The sequence below is a fragment of the Austrofundulus limnaeus genome, unplaced genomic scaffold, assembly GCF_001266775.1.
Source record: "Austrofundulus limnaeus strain Quisiro unplaced genomic scaffold, Austrofundulus_limnaeus-1.0 Scaffold9, whole genome shotgun sequence".
NCBI classification, from domain to species: domain Eukaryota; kingdom Metazoa; phylum Chordata; class Actinopteri; order Cyprinodontiformes; family Rivulidae; genus Austrofundulus; species Austrofundulus limnaeus.
This window is the reverse complement of record NW_013952411.1, coordinates 1,247,996-1,267,843: the sequence shown is the minus strand read 5'-3', so window position 1 is coordinate 1,267,843 and position 19,848 is coordinate 1,247,996. Positions and strand designations below refer to the sequence as shown.

The following is a 19,848-nucleotide window of genomic DNA, read 5'->3' as shown; positions in this document are numbered from 1 at the left end:
CTCTCTCTCTCTCTCTCTCTCACACACACACACACACACACACACACACACACACATACACACACAATGCCCTTTTCAGTAGTCACCAGCCTCACAAAGCCCACCGTGCAGTGATGGTTCCCGCGCACACGCGTTTAGATCCATTTTTTTACGCATGCAAGAACCCGCGTTTCTGCTCTTTCAGATTGATAAAGAGAAGGTTTTGCGTGAGCGTGCACGAGTGAGCGTGCGCGCCAAAGTGCTCCCAGTGTTAAACATTTCACTGGCCTCCTTCTATAATCTTCATCCTTTTACATTTATGATTGATCGTTTGTCTTCTTGCGCAAAATATTCCCTAAAAATCAAGACAACAAACCTGAAAAAAAAAAAAACAGACAAACAAATAAATAAAAATCTAGATGAACTGGATTTGGGATAACGTTTTAACCAAAGCTGAAACACAAATATCAAAGCCACACGCAGCCCTGCTCTGGATGTTGGTGGCTTCAGGAGACGCAGCTCGCGCCGTGCATAACAATTGCACCTGTCAGTGTGGACCGCGGGCAGAATTTATGACCGCAAATGTTCTGGTTGTAAAAACGGCCTCAGAGAGGAATGAAAAGCAAAACACTCCTCAAGACCCTCAGAAGCCGTGAGAGGTGTAAAACTATGAGCGTAGGAGGAAGGCAAGGGCCAAGAATTTCATACTGGGCGACTTCTGGGTTTATAAAACAAGCCTCCATCCTGGCTGAGGGGCGAGTCTGCAGCTTAAACACAGAGAGGAGGAAAAACGGAGCTGATTTTGGGTTGTTTTTTTCATCCCGATGGCGCATCTTTTGGATACAATTATGGCGTTTCCAAAAAATACATTTTTTTTTATTTATGCTGATGACTGCAAACATGATGGATTATTCCTCCTCACACAAAAAACGTTTTATCACTCAATGGATTTAATCCAGGCGAAGCTAAAAAAATAAGGGGGGTGGCGGGCATCGAAATTGGACTCTGGCCCTGCGTAAAGAAATACGCGCACTGAGAAAGTTGAGGCCATTCTTCATGCTACTTTTGGTGATTTAAGCCTCCTGTGAAACACTGGGAGCGTAAATATGCAGCCTAATAACGGATCAGCCCCTGTCGCCTTGTTAGCACTCATCTGCGTTGTGAGCTTTATTATTATTATTATTATTATTATTATTAAAGATGTGTTACTCACCGAAATCTGTGCAGGTCTTTTTTATATCCCTCACACATTCATCACTGCCTCCATCTCGACCTAGAATAAAAAATACAAGTAAATAAAATGTTTTTTTTTTCATTTGTTGCGTTTTTCCTCACAAACCTCTAATGTGAAGCTGAATTTAAAATATTAACCTAAATAACCACATTCCTGCTATTATTGAATTTATATATTTTTCATCTTATATTATACTCTGAAAAAAATGTTCCAATACAAATCCCTTTTTAAAAAAATATTTTTTTTCTGCAAGGACCTCCTGAGTTTTTTTTTTCCAAAGATGTTGCTTTCAGTTCCTTGAGAATGAATAAAAAGTCCTACATGTGCACTTTCACACAAAGAGCCAGGCCGAGCATCYAGCAGCCATAAGCTGTTTTCAGGTGACCTGCAGGTCATTTTGCATTAAGCCAAAGTTTAATGAACAACGAGCATTTTCTTCTTCTTTTTTTCCCTTTTTAGCTTCAGTTTAAAGTCTCAACCCAGAACAGACCACTCAACTCTGCAGAGGTGAGAGGAGACGCTCCACGGACAGAAATCAAAACCTTAGATTTTTTTCTCATTTTTTTCCCCCACAAACGGAGTAAAAAAATATCTTCTTTGTATTTCAGGATGTTTGGTCGTTATATATAAGGTTTCTTTTTTTGGAGTGATGTGGATTATTTAGGAGCTAATCTGCGCCTCCAGTTGCTGTTGAGCACACTGAGATTCTGGTAGCAGACAAGCTTCCCTTTTCACACCGCTGTGTTTTCCGCCTACGCGCTGTCACGGTGAGTTTGGTCCACACAAAGGCTCGGGACTCAAAGTGGAGGGTTATTATCCCACGGAGTCGTTCCTCCAGCATGACTTCAAGCCTTCAAACTCTGTTTAGAATATACATATATATAAAACAACTCGTATTGTTAGAGATTAGATTAAAATATTTCACAATTATTTCTTTGAGGGCACCAAAAAGAGTAATCATATGATGTCTGTTTGCTGAGGAAAATACTCAATTTATTTTTGCAGCATAATTGCTATAAATTTAATGTTTAAATTTTCAAGCCTTGAGATTAAACACTCAAAAGGAGGGATAAAAATATTCACAAATTAAAACAGTTACATGAAAGTGAGCAAAAATGTTTAAATATAAAAAAATTCAAACCGGATGTTTGCTCTTAAAAAGAAGGAAAATAGTAATAATTTAAGTGGTTATTAACACCATTTATTTAGAAATAAAACTGAGTTATTTCCCTGTAATGTTACTCTTCATTTAGTCCAGTAAATCCCCACRCATGAATTTATATGTGTATAATATAATGTTGCGGGCTAACAAAGCCATATGGTAGAAACCACATAAATCACAGCAACGCCAGTGTGACGATAAGACAACAAATTAATGTGATTTACGATCCAGGAGTCAAAAACAGAAAAATAAAAAAAAAAGTTTCACTCCTTCTTCCTCTTCTGAGCCGTTTATTTTTTTTCAAAAACGAAGAAAAAAACAAGTTCAGTGTCGATGAAATTTGAATGGATAAGCGTAAATGCGCAGCTCCACATCCAACACATTCACGAGCGTGCCCTCCTCAGATGGGATTGAAGCCTAATATATTTCCTTGCATTGCATTAACCCGTGGTTAAAGGTTGCTTTGTGCCGTGCAGTTCGCTTACCTGCGAATCAATTCATCATAAAGCGGTCTTTCCTCTCACTTCCTGTTTCCACGCAGCCTCTATGTAAGAATAAATCCTTCGCCTTCTTTTGTCTGCGGACAGCCGCTGTCTTAAACCTGATCTTGCTGTTTTTCAGACATTTCCATACACCAGTGGAGACAGAATTCCCGAAAGAATGGAAGGACTCGCGTTCAGCTACCAATAAAAAGCGAACAAGGTATCCTTATTCCAGAGGAGAAGAAGAAGAAGAAAAAAAATCGCTGGCAATCAATCAAACACTGGAATACAGAGGCCTGTGTAGAATTGCAGCCATTGCATTTGGATTTTTTTTTTTTAGGTGGGTGATTCGGAAGCTTTATGATGACAAATCAAGGCACTGCCTTTAGATAGAAGCATATTTGTTCACGTGACGGTTCTCCTCCTCAGCCTCACCGGTCCATTTTTGATAAAGGGTGGCGTTTATGTCCTCGTCTGCAGCTCTGTGTGATTGTGGAAATGTTCCTCATTCCTACTTCCTTCCTCGGGATTCCTACTTGTCTCCTCTCCAGCATTTACGCACACATGCTTTTTCTTTATGGGTAGGGGGGGTGGATATTAATAAAGCACATTTACGCATGTTTAGCCACCATCACTGTGCTCTGACTGCAGCATCTTTATGCAATGCATGCGTATAAAATGATACTTTCATGCTAAAAAAAAGGCTCAAACTCTTCATCAAATTTGGAGATTTRTGAGTAAACTAAAACAAGCAGGAATTACCGCAATAAAACGCACAAACTGAGCCTTTTACGCATCGTGTCCAAGTGTGTGTTTTGAGCTTGTGAAAAAAAGCATTTCCTGGTTGGAATATCGTTTAAAAATGATTTATGAAATAAATGACGTGTGGGTGTTTTTTTTTCCTTGCAGCTGGGCATGGATTGTATTCAAATAAAGCACATTATCATCCTGCGTTTGTTTTGTGTCTGCCTGCACACCTTGCTGTAKAACACAAAGAGACACACAGTCATGGCTGCTATTGTTTTCTGCATCAATCACAGGCTTCATCAAATAATGGCGATGTTTAAAAAACAATAAATCCTCAAAAGAAGAAGAAAAAGCAGATASGCAAGAAAGAGCGTGCCGCCTGCATTTGCAAAAAAATTTCTTTCTTGTTCATGGATCCGCAGGAAGAGGTCGGCTGCTTCAGTGCTTGTGGGGGTTATCTTGAGGGAAGAGGGGAGTAAAAAGGATGCAGGACTGGTAGCGTCGCAGCATATGTTCAGAGAGGTAATAAAAGTGAAAGATTTACAGTTTTCGCCCGGCCCCCCTGCAGCCTCGCACCCTTTAAGGAATTACTGAGAGTGATTTACAAGGAGGCAGAACTGTCAGGCTGCCCAAACTTCCAGCACTTCTAAGAAATCAAAATCAAATCATCTCCCCCCTCTCTCTTTTTTGCTAAGAAAATAAAAAAAAGCCTCTGTCGAAAAGACGCAAAGGGAATTTAATCAAAGCTGCCTTTTTAATTTTTAGCTGCCTTTAATAAAACTGCAGATTTGCTATTTTTTCTGCACAATTATTAAAACCCCGATTTAAAACATTATTTAAAAAGTGATAAATTGGCCCACTTGTGAGGGCCAACCGTTACAGCGAGCATCCATAAATACATATCAGTGCCATTACTGTTACACCTATCAATCCTTTCATATACTCACGAGTAAAAAATTGCAAATTCCTTTCTGTTTAAATAATAAAAACAATAATAACAAAGGACATGCGTACTGCGGCGTACAAGCCACCAGCTTGCCACAATCCTACCCAGAGCGCACACATCACACGGAGCAATTCATCAAACATCACGACATTTGATATCGTCATTTACCAGCTCGGGCAACATGAAAAATGCTGAAATATTTACCTACCCGAGCATCCATCGGTTCAGACGTGCAGCTTTTTTACTGTCGCGCCGAGAAATCGGATATTATTTTCTTGGGGTGGGGGGGGATCTCTTCAGTTTTCAACTCTGATAGAGTCCTTGCGATTAATGACGACGCCGTGTTTCTAGGGGGACGTGCTGCATTAATTATTTAGACAATCACGTGGTCGGGCATAGAGCGCGGAGTGGTATAGTCTCTGGATTATATCTCTGAATGCAGACAGCGCACTTTAATATGTCTTATAAGAAGGAGGGGGGGTTAGTTGGTTGGCTGGTTGGTTGTCTGGCTCGGAGAGAGGCTTCTGCTGGAAAAAAAACAGCTGGAAATCAAATATGGCCGGATGGAGAGCAGCGAACGTTGTATTCCTGCACCGGGTGTGTCATTGAGAATGGCACTGCCTTTGGCTCCCATTTATTGCTGCTCAGACATGTAGGTCAGTGTGGCTGCGCGCGCTGTGGAGCTGCTCTGACCTGATAACAGAGAATACAGCCTTCATTTTAAATTGTTTGTTTTTTATTTATTTATTTATTTTTATTCCACAGCGTTATCACCGTAAACAGGAAACACACAAACACGCGCGTTTCGCGCGCAAAAGCAACAATTTATTAACTTAAAGGGCTAGTAATGCTTATTAGTTGCCCCTTCCTCCCCCCTCCTCATCCACCTCCTCTGGTTTTGTTGCATCTTTGTGCAGATCGTGTTTGACAGGATGGTGGATTGGAAGCATCATTTTGTTTCTGCTTCCGTCTGAATCTATGTGACACGTGCTCATGTTTCACACATCTCTTCAAAAATGCATGAGCACGCACGTTAAAGGGTCCGCGTGCGCGCTCGGTGGCGCGGTCGAGCAGCCGTCCTGAGGGATGCAACAAAAAAAACCTGACTGACTGACTGCAGATTGTCTTTCCACATGTCCCTTTCTGTCCCTCTTTGTTTGGATCAGGCTTGGTTCTGTAGCGTGGAGGGGGTCGGAGGTCAGTGCTGCAGAGAGTCGTCCTCAATAAAAGCCACAGCTTGAGTAAGGATTTGATATTAACTTTAGTTTGAAGACTCTATACTGCACCCTGAGGTGGTATTAAGCTCTATAACAGCGTGTTGCGTTTTATCAGCTCACGTGAACCTTATTTTGGTTCTGGAGAGGAACCAGCCACCCCGAAAAAAGTTTATATCTGGTTTGTTTTAGGCTTTTAAAGACATTAAAGTAAATGTGGGTGGTAATTTTGCAGTGAAAAATCATGGAACCGCTATTTTTTTTATTATAGGCTAATATGAGAAGGAATATATCCAATTAACAAAAGACGTTTTTACGCACGACATGCGCTCCCATTTATAACAACTAAGTGATAGTTTTCACACAGAATAAAAGCTCAGTTTTCTTTCCTATAATTTCCCCCAACGATATCTAATTTTCATATATTTCGTATTTACAATTATTCAATAAATGCACATGTTAAGGCTGTTTGTTGTATATTTTCTGGCCTTTTTCGCTTTTTTTCGGTGCGCATTTGGTCGATTTGCGATTTTTCAGCTGTGCGTGTTTGCGATTTTGTCCACCAAAGTGGAAAATTCGGCAAAACCACTCAACACTCTACCAATCAATCAAAAATAAAATTAAATAAACAAAATAATGTGTGAGAAAATTATACATACCTGACTGCTTTGAAGAGGAAATGAAATGATTCCGTGAAGAAAATGAACACTCAGGAGAAAACGCCTTTACGCAAACGTTCAAAATGAATAATCAGTAGAAATCTTTTATTTTTTTTTATTTTTTGTTCCATATACTTCTCACATCTCAATGCTCCGTACAAGTTTAAAAAAAAACACGTACAAAAATCTGAACAGGACAAACAAAAAGACTGCGTGTTGATAGGAGGAGACCAATGCTGCTGGAACTTCCTCGGGGGGCATAAATACTAAACAAAAAACATACATGTAAAACAGTGGAATTGTGTGAGTGAAAGAGCTTTAACTTTTTCTTTAAAGAGTCCAACTCTCTCACTGCTCCAAAGCAAGATGAGGAGCGCCTGGGAGAGAAAATGCTGCTTGTCCGGCGGGTCAGGGGGGGGTGCTGGGGTCAGTCCTTGCGGCTGAAATGTGTCCCCTGGATGAACCTGCCTCTGCTGCTTTTGTCGACCTTCGGTTGAAATACCTTTTCAGCTTTCTCAAGACTTTAGAGAGGAGACCTCCTCAAACTGGAACAGCTTCTTGGCTTTCTTTTTTCTTTCTTTTTTTTTTTCTTTTTGTCCGAGGACAATGACGATATAAAACAAAAACAAAAAAAAAAAAGTCTTGAGACGTGGCGTGAAAGGACCTCCCTCCCTCAGTCCCTCAAAAAAAAAGAGAGATAAACAAAAAGAAATTCCAAATAAACCAAACTAAAACGTTGTAGAAACCCATGCTGATAATGCACAATGGTTTGAACATATATATTTATATTTGGAATAATAAAAGTTTAACGAATAATTTGTTTGTATTTTAATTAAAAAATGTGTGCTGTGCGCATAAATGTACACGTTTTTTTTGGAACAAATAAATATCAAGGAAACACAAAAAAATAAACAATCATACTCGTAAATATTCAGGATTTGTGTCTGAGGAGAAACAACCCGACAGAAATTTGGTGCCATGCAGGATCTGTGAAGAATATATGAGGGTCTCAAATAGCACGAGGGAAGCTCTGAAAATGTTTACAAAGGTGTCAGAGAGGGGAGATTTATAAGGGCCCCGCAGGAATGTATGTGGAGATAATTCTCAGGCTATAAGAAAAAAATTCAAAGCTATTTATTTTTGTACAAAATAAGTTAAAATATACAAATCACACAAAAAAAAGTTTTTCTATTTTTTTTTTGCAACTCGCAAACAAAAAAAAATACAAGGTTGAGAAGTATTAATGCAGGAAAAAGAGCGTCCTTCAAGTACCTTTATTGTGCGTTTAATAGGAGAAAAAACTGGATAATATTTGAAAAATTTCAACGAATTTCCTCTTTGTTGGGAAAATGTAAAAATGTTTAATTTAGACAAAAATGTCCGATGCTTGCTTTAAAATGCAAATCCGAATTAATGCTAAAAATAAAATTAAAAAAATAAACTGGTAAAATAAAAATAGAAATAAAAACGAGTATTTTTTTCTGTTTTTCGGGGAAACTTAAACCTCTCAATCACAAAGATTGGTTTGTTTTTGTGACTCTGTTTTCAGTTCATGTTTGTTAAATTAAGAAAAGAAAAAAAAACTTTAAACAGGAGTCCATGCTTAAAAGTCAGTTCTTTTTCTGTACATGTTCATTTTTTTTCCTGCTGCTTTTATAACGCTGTGATGTCAGTCTGGTTGTCCTTCTGCATGTGTTGCAGATGGCCCGAGGCCGGCGCGGATCTGCCCTTCGTGTTGGGCAGTTTGTGGTCCTTCTTCCACTTCATCCGCCGGTTCTGGAACCAGATCTTGATCTGCCGCTCCGACAGGCAGAGCGTGTGCGCGATCTCGATCCGCCGCCGACGGGTCAGGTATCTGTTGAAGTGGAACTCCTTCTCCAGCTCCAGGACCTGCTGCCGGGTGTAGGCTGTTCTGGACCGTTTGGGTTCCGATCCCGAGTAGTCCGGGTTCACTGCGAGAGAACAACAGCAACAAAAAATTAAAAATAAAAATAATGAAGAAAAAAAAGTGAGCAAATGTTGCCAAACCGCAGCAGAGAAACAATAGAAGTGGTCGGTTTGCAGCCGGTGCGTAAAAACTTCCAAGAAGTGACGCAAAGATGCGTTTTATCTTTATATAATCCGAATTTAAGCAGGTCTGCTGCAGATTTTCGAACATTAGCGGTCAATCTGTGCTTCCAGGCTCTTACCTAGCGGCCTATTTCCTGAGCTATAAAAATTTATGACTTGTGTAATTGTCGAGGCCTCTCAAAGACGCCTATAAATATTCCACTGAGTGACTTCTTAACTACAAGGCTCAGATGATCCATAAAGACATGGCAGGGGAAAAAAAGAAGAAAATCTTACCTGTGGTTACATGAACTTTCTTCATCCAGGGGTAAATTACTGTAGACTGCTTATTGCTTTGGATCCCATTTTGGCTCTTTGTGTTTTGCTGCTGCCCACAAGTCCGAGGACCGGCCACTTGGACCGGGGGCCCCTGCTGCTCAGTTTGTTGTGCGCCAAAATGACCCGGGTGGTGGCCGGTTCTTTCGTGCACGTTGTGACCCCGTGGCTGCACCGTGGAGTCCGGCACCGTGGTGCAGCTGAACGCCTGYTCCGTGTAGTTTGACCGTGGGTAGATCCCTGGGTGCTGAAAGTCTGTGGTGTCCTGCGCCGGACTGTAGTAGTCCGAGCCCTGGTCGGGGATGTAGCTGTTTTGCGAATATTCCTCGCAGGGAGGAAATTTGGGATCCACATACTTGGAGTTCACCATATACGAACTCATGGCCATTAATTTCTGAAGGTAGAAAAATACTAATTTTTCCCGAGTTGTCTTTTTTTCCTGCCTCCATAGAGCCCTCCTACTTGGTGTCAACTGAATAAAGTTAGCGAACCATGTGACCAGATCGGCCAATGGAGGTGATGCTGGTCCAAACCCGAGTAAACACACAACTAAATGTATTTTACCCAAATTAAGACACACCATAATCAAACAAAGCAAACACTGAGTCTGTGGGAATTAAAGTAAAACCAAAATATTTTTAAAATGCATTTTCTTGGTTAAATAACTAAAGTACTTAAACTAAAACATGCATGTATACAAAACAAATATTTGGGTGCGTTTCAGTGTTTTTCCTTAACTTTTTTAAAGACATATGAGTTTAGAATAGTGTGTCTTGAAGGCATGGTGTTCAACAGAGAACTCAACAAAAGCTACAAAAAGCCCTTTGGCATAAAAGCAGCGAATAATGACTGAGGACAATTGATGAACACTGTCTTTGTGAAGAAGGGGTCATCCAAAAGTTACACGAATCTCATCCCTTCATCTGCTCCCCTCCTTTTGGAGGAGAAAAAAAAAGTGGAAGAAAACAGTCTCAGGAGGAGCCAGCAGCAGCCTCTGGAAATCAATAATGTATGGAGACTGAAGCAAAAAGCTGGTTTTAGCTGAAGGTTCTTTTTTTTTAGGAACGTTTTAAAAAAAACACTAAATCCATTTTGGAGTTTCATCCCATGAATGCAGATAAAACAGCAATGTTCTTGATTGAATAAGTGCTTTAACACTTTGCAGCAGAGGCAACAGCCCCCTCCTCTGATGCTCTGCTGTCAGATTTAGCTTCACTGTAACAAGCAGGCCTCAAAACACCAATCAATGCGTGGATCGACGTCTTTTCATCGACCATATATTCCCCTAGAAACGAATCTGTGACTTTGGTTCCTTCACACAAATTCGGTTCTACAGGGTATATATAGACGACGGGAAGCCACTTGACTTTTCTGAACACAAGTGGCTCACAGAAACATCAAAGAAACTTCAGGGAATTAGACACATATTGAAGTGAACAAACGAAATGACTCCAAATGGTTCGATGGTTTAATCCAAWTTTTCACCCTCCTAAAGTTGAGGTTTTTTGGATTTAATCTGCTGAATCTTGTGAGCATGTCTGCCTCGGGCTCCTTTTTGTCAATTCAGGCAAAAGAGAAAAAAAGTGTAACGTTTTTGACTTTTGTGAACCCAAGTTCACATCCAGAAAAAACAAACAAAAAATATTTTCAACTCTATTAAAAAAAAAAGGTAGTTAAACTGGGATTTATGCAGTGTTTGGGAGACAYTGAAGCTCCTGAACAGATAAGCTGCTCGGATCATTCTGAGCTTATCTGAGCTCACCGAAACATGAGGGCTAAAGGCCACCGAGGTCAAAGCGAATCATTTACAAAACTATCAAAAAAGTTTCATTATTTTTAGCTGTTGCTGACAGCTCAAAGGGTGCAAAAGTTGACCAAATCCTTGTCATGCTCCTTTTTTTTTTTTTTAAACCGAGCTGCGTGGTTTGGTCTCCTGGCGAGGCCTGCGCTCAAACTTCCCTTTATATAAACTCACTCATTTAAATTGTTAGAARAAATAACCAAAGTGTGTTAAAATGCTCTGAACAAAAGCAAGCCTATGTGGTCGTAAAAGATTAATTATTTCAACAAAACAAAACCCACTTCACTAACAAATGCTATTTTCTCTTTTTTTGGACAGTTTAGATAAATTATTTTTAATCATCAGATTCGATTATTTGCAGTTTTTTTTTTAAAAAAAGGAACAATACTAAAAGAACATGTTTTCTTTTTTTATATAAAAAGAAAACTACAAATAAAAAATGGCAGACTTTTAGAACAGATGGATTGAAAAATGCTGTTGTAACAAATACAAATTTCATTAAAAGGAGATGTTGATGCTGAAATCCACAAAACGATCATAAAGAATGAGAAAAGTCGATTTTTACGCACGTGATAAAAACATTACAGTTTTGAGAATTTACTCTAAAAGTACTAGAAAAAAACACGTTATGGTAGTAAATACAAGATGAGATTTATTGAAATAAGAAATAGATTTGCATTCGTCCTTGCACTTCACATTTCATTATTTATTAGACGGCCTGACCTGCCGTTCACCTCCTCCTGCTCGTCCTTCAGACGGGTCAAAGCCGAGGGTTTCCAAACAAAAGAAAGATAAAGTCAGCGTTTCTTGGCACATTGTGTAAAACCAAAGGCCCTCTACTTTAGTTTCAAACTGATTTTAGTGAATTTAAAAGATCTTTTCAAATCAGAAAGTGACATAATAACATTTGATGGAAAACACCACATTTTAAATCTAATTTCCAGTTATTTATTCGTACAAAATAATAAGAAATTGTCAAGCTTTTCTTCAATAGAATTTGATTTCCTAGATAGGCAAAATAACATTTAAAAACCGTGTAATACAAACGCTTTAGGCCTTCTGGGAATAAATAAAAAGACTAGTTGTAACCCAACTTTTAAAATATTAATTCTGTACTTAAGCTAAAGCTGATTAATAAAAACAAATTCCATATTTTGAAAGTGATTGATTACCACAGCAAAAAAACACATGTTAAAGATTCAGTTTAGGCCCCGTGATCAAATGTTWCACCCTGCCTCCAAAAAGATGACAACAGGTTGAACTGACCGCCTCCATGACGCACAGCAGCAACAGGACTAACCTCCTCAGCAGCCAACGTTTTCCCCTTAACGCTGCGCCATTGCTTGCCTTTTTTTTTACAGGCAGGAAATAGTTTTAGCCTGTGAGCATGTGACATCACACACGCCCCTATAGCACGAGCACAATGATGAGGATTAAAAGGCAGCTTACCGCGGAGACGCACGGAGCARTGCGCGCTCGACGTGTCCATGCTGAAGCAGAGAAAAGCAGCTCCCTGGTAGAGGAAACAGCTATTCCAGCCCATCTGGACGCGCTCACTAATACACAATGAGAATTATATTTTGGCTTGTCAAGTCCCAGGCCATAAAACAAACTTTAATGGCGTCACGTGTTTCCTTGCAGCCATTCACAACAGCGCGCAGGCCCATAAATAACCCTCAAAGTTGCACTTACTCAATAATGCAGATTGCATTAATGCGCGCCGAGGAAAGTCGGAGAAATGAAGCCAGTGCTGGAAAACGTGACTTGGAGTGCACAGAAAACATATTAAAAACAATAAGTTTGATCAGTTTGTTAAATTAGCAGGCATGGCAACAAACTAAACTGATCATTAATTTTAATCGAAGCCACATGATCTGAAATTATGCAATATATTTATGTGAGTTGTTTGCTTGAGATGTTTTTTTATTTATTTTTTTACTAAAAGCTTATGCCTCTAAACAGAGAGCACGCGGTGCTGATTTGCGCTCAAGTCAATTTGTCTCCTGGGTGAATCTGCCACATGTAAAGGCTGATGCCATTTCAGGCCAATCACAGAGCGCAAAGCGTGTTTGTCCCTCCCCTTCCTTCAGTCATCAAATCRAAGGCAGTTAACTCTGTTGAGCTTGGAATAAATCCGAAATAAATCACCTTTCTTACATCATAAAAGGATTTTTTTTCCAGTCTGAAAAGTTGAGAACTTCACTGGTGCCTTGCAAACTGTGGCGCTGCTGACTCACCTGCATCTTTACCTGCAGCCTCATCTTCACATRAACATTAGGACACACAACTTATTATTTTCTTCATTTTGTTAACAAAACTCATGCACTATTTGTCAAATCAACTACATTTCGGTGACTGAGTTGAATTAGACCCACATTCCTACAACAAAGGACTTCATCCCGTGCAGAGAAGGTGATCACTGATTTGATATCCATGCTACAGAGATTCTGTATGAACAACATTTAAAAGCAACACTCATGGTGAACCTAACCACGTGACCCGGCTCTAAACCAATCACGGCTCACAGAAACMACCTTAGCGAGAACTGCTGGGCTAAAAAGAGACAGAGAGTTGGGCAACAGCGCCTCCTGCTGGATATTTACGGGCCTCCACTTTTCTGCTCAAGCAGGTCAAAAAAAAGTCAATTCCATATTTTATAAAGGGAATTGGCAAGGTATGATAAAAAAAACGTGTACTTCTGCCAACTCAAGCCAAGTTTTAAGTTGATTCGTTTAAAAAATAGAAAGTGAAGTTGAGCTACATTCTGAATAGAAAGATGTATAAAAACTCTGTATGAATGCACATGTGCTGCAAGCCTGCAAAATGCAAACATTAAATACATTRTTGTGTTGCGTTTATATATTAATACAATTAGCAGGAAGCACGGCAGTAGAAATCGTGTTACAGGAGTGATCTTCAGATTTGAAATGCAAGTTTTAAAGGAATAAATCCATCATCAAACTTGACTGAACAAAAACTAAACTGATATTGAGATAAAAAAAAGTTTTTCCCACAAGCATTGTCTTCACATCTAAGAAAATATTAAAGGTTCAAACAAATGATTATGAAAAAGGAATAAAAAGACGCATCCCTTCATGGAAAGCATCAATTAAACCATATAGGCTCTTCTTTAAAATGCATGTTATGCATGTTTATCAAAGTGAAGGACAGAGTGAAAGCTGTGCTCTCTCCTGTGTCGCAGGCTCCATTTTGCCGCATTGCAGTAAGGCTGTAAATACTTTCGCAGCTGCCTGTCAGGCTGCAGTGAAATACTGTCTTTGTTCGGTTTGGCCTCATCTCCAAGCAGCTGAAAACAGCTCTGAGARCTCAAAGTCTCATGTTAGACTTTGCATTAGCAGAATAAACAAAAGAACTTTTATTATATTTCGTTACTTGGTGAAATTATTTTTCCCTTTTGGAAATGGCACAAGGTTTTAGTTTGGACAAAGCCAAGCGTTRGAGGGAGAGGCTTGCAAAAAAAGAAACATTGCTTCACATGAAAAACACATTTTAGATTCCATACATATTTTTAGCTTTACTGTATCTTTTTAAAGCATTTTATTAATTTAAAATAAAAAATACTTTCATGAATGCAGCTTAAATATATAATTGACCATTTTATGTTTTATTTCACTCATGCAGCCCTAAAACATCGGGAAAAGTATTTCAAAAACACCCCCAACAATGTAAAAAAAAAAACCAATTTATTTCAGCACACCTTGCAACACGTGAAACCACCTAATTACTGCCTCGCTGCTAATTTACATGACTAATGAAACAGGAAGCTGTCAAGCACCACGCGCTCACGCGCACACGCGAGCACACGCGCGCTCACACATCCACGCAAAGAGACGTATCTTACCTATATCCTGGATATAATCCATGTTCACACTTTGATCTTTGCTTCTGCGCTCCTTTCTGAGAAAAGCTGCCTCGGGCCGGAGCTGCTCGGTGCGCAGAGCTGGAGCTGAAACGCTTCTCCTGTATCTCATCCAGGAGCCTCGAAGGGAGCAGAGACGCAAAAAAAAAAAAAAAAAAAAAAAAAAATGCAAAATGCGCACCGGCCGGATGTTTCTGAAACGCTTTTACTCGGAAAGCCGACCAGAGCCGAATTGCTTTAACACCATATAGACGCAGAATGCAAGTGGGGGGCGCAAAAAAAAAATCAGGAAAAGGGGGCCATGAAGACGTTTGCCTCTCACACATGACCAGTGGCATCCAATGACAGGCGATGGAGGCGCATAAAAAGCCTCTATTGCCGAGCTGTAAATTGTCCCTTTCACAAAAAGGAATTTGGACTGCAGCAATTCTGCACATAATAGAAGCCCCCCCCCCTCCCCTCCTTTATGTGCTCCAAACAAGAGCTTCCCACAACGTTTTTACTTTCTCATCCTGAATTATCAAATGTGAGTTTCTGCAGAGGCAAACAACAAATGTTAGTTTCCTTAAAACTAAACAAAAATTAAATTAAATTAAAAACACACACAACAGTTAAAACATTTTAATTTTCAGATGACTAAAAATAAAGTTAATTTCCCAAATAATCTGCAAATCTTGAGTTGTTTTATTAATGGAAACATAATTTGTTAAAATTCGGTGGTTTTATTTTTGGAAGCGCCTAAAAATGTTTTTATGACACTAGAATGAAATCTGCATTTCAAACAGCTTCTAAATAAAGTACAAAATAAAAAATAAAAAAATAAGTTTGTTTTCTGTGAAAATGACCAAATGACGCACAGTTAGTGTTAAACTAACAACAATAAGAAGAATAAGCATAAGAAAAGGAAGAAGAAGATGTAGGCCTGTTTGTGCGTCATTTTCACATTGTGGTGTTTCTCTCCCTCGGCGCGCTCTGTCTTCGCAGCTGTTTTTCATAAAACAAAAAGAAAAAAAAAGGAACTAAATCGCAGAGAATGAAATTACAATGTGAAACGTTTTGATGCTTTCAACAGTTGAAGGCTAAATAATGCAGCCGCAGCTCTCAACATGTGAGCGTTTGTGTCAGCAGCAAAAAAAGGGAATTTCCTTCATGTCATTCTGGTTCATCTGGTGGCAGCAGGAGTCAGCACCGCGCGGTTTACTGTCAGGCCAGGGCTCTGAGTTTCCTGTGTGTTGAACGGGCTTTTCACATGTCTGTGTTGGGATTTGATGCCTTGTAGAAACATGATACCTGGTGCTCTTTGCGCAAAATTATCGTTTGTCCTCCGTAAGTGGTTTTTAATTTTATATTATGATCACTAATGTTACAGAGAACTGATTGACCCAGTAACTAATTCGTTCCTAATTTGTTGGAACCCACAAAATGATGGCGGCAAATTTATTTCTGTTTTTATTTTGAAAATAATATATCTGCAGATCCTGACTTCGAGGTCCAGATCTTATTTTGGAGAACCCTTGCAGCAAAATGTATTCATTTAGAAACAATGACGTCACACGCGTCTAAATAAACTAGTTTCTGCTTTCTTTTTTTTTTTTGGACTTTTCAACTTCGAAATAACCTCATCCTTCCCGGTGTCTGATTTATTTATAAAATACATATTCAAAGGTATATTAAGTTTCTTTACATTTTAACACGTGATGGGCTAATTATATCAAATTCATTAATTGCAGCACTGATAAATATAACATTTATTTGCGTTCTAATATGTGGAAAAATGTGTACTCCCACATGTTTTTCTGCTCCTGTGTTCAAAGTACTTTTGAATTGAATATTTATTCATCCTTAAAACTTTAATGAGTTTATTCGACGGAATCTGACACATTTTTAAGTGTTAAAGAGGAAACGATGTTTACTGCCTTTAGTTTTAATGTGTGGTTACACTGTTAAACAGTCGGCGCTGATGGGTGTAGGGGTTGTTTGGTGAAACGGCTCCAACACCACTGAACACTTAGAAGGATAATAAAAAGTGCTGATCACTTTACGGCTCGGCATTTGGTAATTCTYGGGCCTGSTGAACGAKTTTTCCTCTTCATTGCAACCGTGCRACCGAATTAGTTTGAGAAAACAACATCAGCTTATAAAAAGAAAAAAACATGTTTTGGAAACTGGCTTTTGTGTGTCTGATTAAATGCTGGTAAGAATTGGTGTCCTTCAGCATCCTTGTTTAATAAAAGCATTCTGACGCGTGCGTAAAAATGCCTGCCCAATCAAAAAAGCAGTGAAAGTCACGTGACATGGTGATTTTTAGGCAGCAGTGGTTTGTCTGCATCMCAGAGGTGATGGCTTGTAGAAATCCTTCGCAGAGGCCTTTGTTTCGTTTGGATAAAATTATCAAATAAACTGTTAAAAATCATGAGGATTATTTATTTTCCTCTCCATTATTTAGGGACAAATTGGATGTTCAGTGTATGTTTACACTCTGGTGTTTTTTTTTATAGCAAACACGTATTAAGAGGCTGAGTGTGTAAAAATACAACTTGTGTTAATAGGACACATGTTGTCAGCATGACAAGCCGCGGCACGTGCCTTTACGCATTTAACGGGCTTTAACATCACACTGAGAACATGTTCTCTGCTTTAAAGCTTCACTTTTAGCCAGGCTTTTAAAGACTCAAAACACGGTGGTACCATTAATATTTATAGCCAAGATTATTAATAAGAACATAATGAAASAAGAATTAAAACGAGAGAGGGGGCCATGCGTAAATAACAAATTGTACAATAATATTTGGCGAATTTAGAAAAGTATTTAATTCGTTAGGTTACATTTTTTCACCAAAACTATTCAACAAAAATCAATAATTATTAGAGTTTTGTTGGATTTAATGACAGATTCTGAGACTCGACGCCTCCATGATGCTCCATGACGCCATGTGTATCCCTCCGCGGTTGTTTCTCTGTATTCATCCGCATTTATGTTTTTTGTGCATTTCCCAGCTTTGGCCAATGTGTTACATTTCCTCTCAGAGCGCGTGCTCTCTCACCGTTTGGACATTTTTTAATGAACAAACACTACAGCTGGTTTAAATGGGCTTTTGTGCGTCACAGGGCAACAATCTGAACCAAATCAGGCAGMTTGTTGTTTGTTTTCTTTCATCATTTCGAATAGGTTTCATTTATGCTGTCAGGAGCTCATTTGCAAACATTTTAATAAGGTTACAGCATGTTGTTAATTACCTAAAATTGCGTTTTTCGGCTAAAACATTTAAAATATATGGTGAAACAGGGAATGCTACTTAAAGTGATTTTAATCAAATCATTGTTTTAATATGTGTTAAAACAGAATGTGCAGAATAACACCTAAATTGTAGATGTTGGGTTTTATAACAAATGGTTTCCTCTTTTTTATTGGACACCCATTTTTTATCTTCATTAAACTTAATAATGTTGAAAACCTCAAACCTTAGTCAAGCTTTTTTTTGTCCTGGTCAGAATCTTGGCCTACATGCAGCCTTGACAGAAATAACATCCCCTAAAGTGTGTGGAGAATTGATCAAACCTGACAGGGCTGAAGCTAATGAGCACACTGACCCCCCATAGGTGAGTGAAAAGGCTCGTGATGACAACAAGTTCCCTCTATCGAGCTGAAACGTTGGGGGCATTAACAAAAAATATGTACAATACAGACTTAACTTCATTAGAAACAGAGGTTTTTGAACAGATCTGCTCTCTTTATGCTCCAGGTTCAACGAGTTAAAGAAAAAAACTGCAGCCATCATATTGTGAGCCCATAATCTAATCATGTGGTCACAAATAAAAAAATAATAATAACCTGAACAATCGTTTTCTAATCATCATCAAAGCCTTTTTCACCCGCGAACTCCGACGCAGCAAAACAGACCCAAATAATCAATTTAACATGACTTCTAATGTATTTTTTTTAAATAAAATTCTGCTTTGAACTGCGCTCTCGGCTGCCGCAGTGTTTAATTTGAACTTTTATTCTCATGACTTGCTTGAAATGGTTTCGTGTCGCCCCAGAAACAAAGCAGCCGCATGGTCTGCTCTGCTTACAGGCCGATGCGTCAAACTGCTGCAGCCTTTCCAGTCGTGCGCAATTTAAAAAAAAATAGCAGCGAACCAATAAAACTAGCTTGTTTGGAAAAAAAGTGTAATTTGATATTTTTTCTCTGATTTAGTATTCTAAATACTAGTGATTTATAATGTAGACAATACTTGTTCACACAAAATTTAACATAAACTCCCAAATCCATCAGTTTTTTAAAGTATCATTTAGCCAAAGCACAGAAGTTTATTACATTTTATTTTAATTTTGCGTAATGGGAAATAAAATGTGCCAAACACATTCGATGTAGTTTAGGATRTCATATTGACATTCAAATCAAAATGTATGTTAGCAACAAGAAGCTGTTGTTGTTTTCCTTCCTGACTAAAAAATCTGATGCCTCTTTGTGCAAAATGTGCGTCACACCCTTTAAACATGGCGGCCTTGGAGCTGTTAAAACCCTGAGCTCAGCTGCAATTTAAAATACAGACCAGGCGCTCATTTATTAAACCAGCTCATGAAAGATGTTGGACATTTAAATCTCTGGACACAATGAGGATGGAAAAAAGTTTCATGTTGTTTCCTTGTCTTTGCTTCGGTTCAGTTGCTGCAACTATCAACTGAAGAGCAACATCGCCCCCTAGCGCTCATCGATCTTCAAAGATTCGCCTATGGAAATAAAGAAATTGTAACGAGATTTTAAAGGCCTTTCGCCCAGTTTTAGTTGTTTTGTTGCGAAACACCTCAGCAAGTTTGTTCGATTACAAGTCCAACACGTGATGTAAACACAGGAAGCCATGTTTATCAGTCAAAGGGATTTTTTCCCCCATTAGTTGGAAGTTCAGAATAAACCTGACCATTAAGCATAGGGGTGATTTCCTCTAAAACAATTCATCGACCAGACACCCTGTGGACAAAAGTGTCTATACTTTCTGTTTGTCAGCAACAGACACAAACGCCACAAGAAGAGGAGGTGAGGTGGGGGGTGTAATTACTGGCCAGGTCCATAAACTAATTTAAGCCAGACGTCTGGTCATTTCCATAGCTTTATTGGACCAAGTGTCTTCCTGCTTTAAAGTAATTGTTGCCGCAGGTCGGACAATAAATTGGAAGACGTCTTCCAATCATTAATGCACTTTATTACCCCACATTTAAATTAGCTGAATTAAAAAAATAAAACATACAAATTTGAGGTATTTTATTTTGAAATTGCTTTTTTCCCCCGGAAAAACTAGAAAACAGCGCCTTAGGGGAACATTTTTGGTGGGGAAAATATTCGCTTGGAAAAAAAGT

General features: G+C 38.9%; 2 protein-coding genes across 2 annotated transcripts in view; both read right to left on the bottom strand.

Moving 5' to 3' along the window:
- Nucleotides 1-3,092, bottom strand: part of hoxd3a (homeobox D3a) — a gene marked incomplete in the record, with an annotated part of 5,794 nt that extends 2,702 nt beyond the window's left edge. The window contains 1 exon segment of the mRNA XM_014001420.1: nt 1,193-3,092.
- A 91-nt stretch (nt 3,093-3,183) lies between these two features.
- hoxd4a (homeobox D4a) lies at nt 3,184-10,061 on the bottom strand (the record flags this gene model as incomplete). Its single annotated transcript, XM_014001421.1, is given in 2 exon segments — nt 3,184-8,375; nt 8,770-10,061. Coding segments are annotated over 2 exon segments (921 nt in total). The 3' UTR covers nt 3,184-8,076.
- Between the last annotated feature and the right edge of the window lie 9,787 nt (nt 10,062-19,848).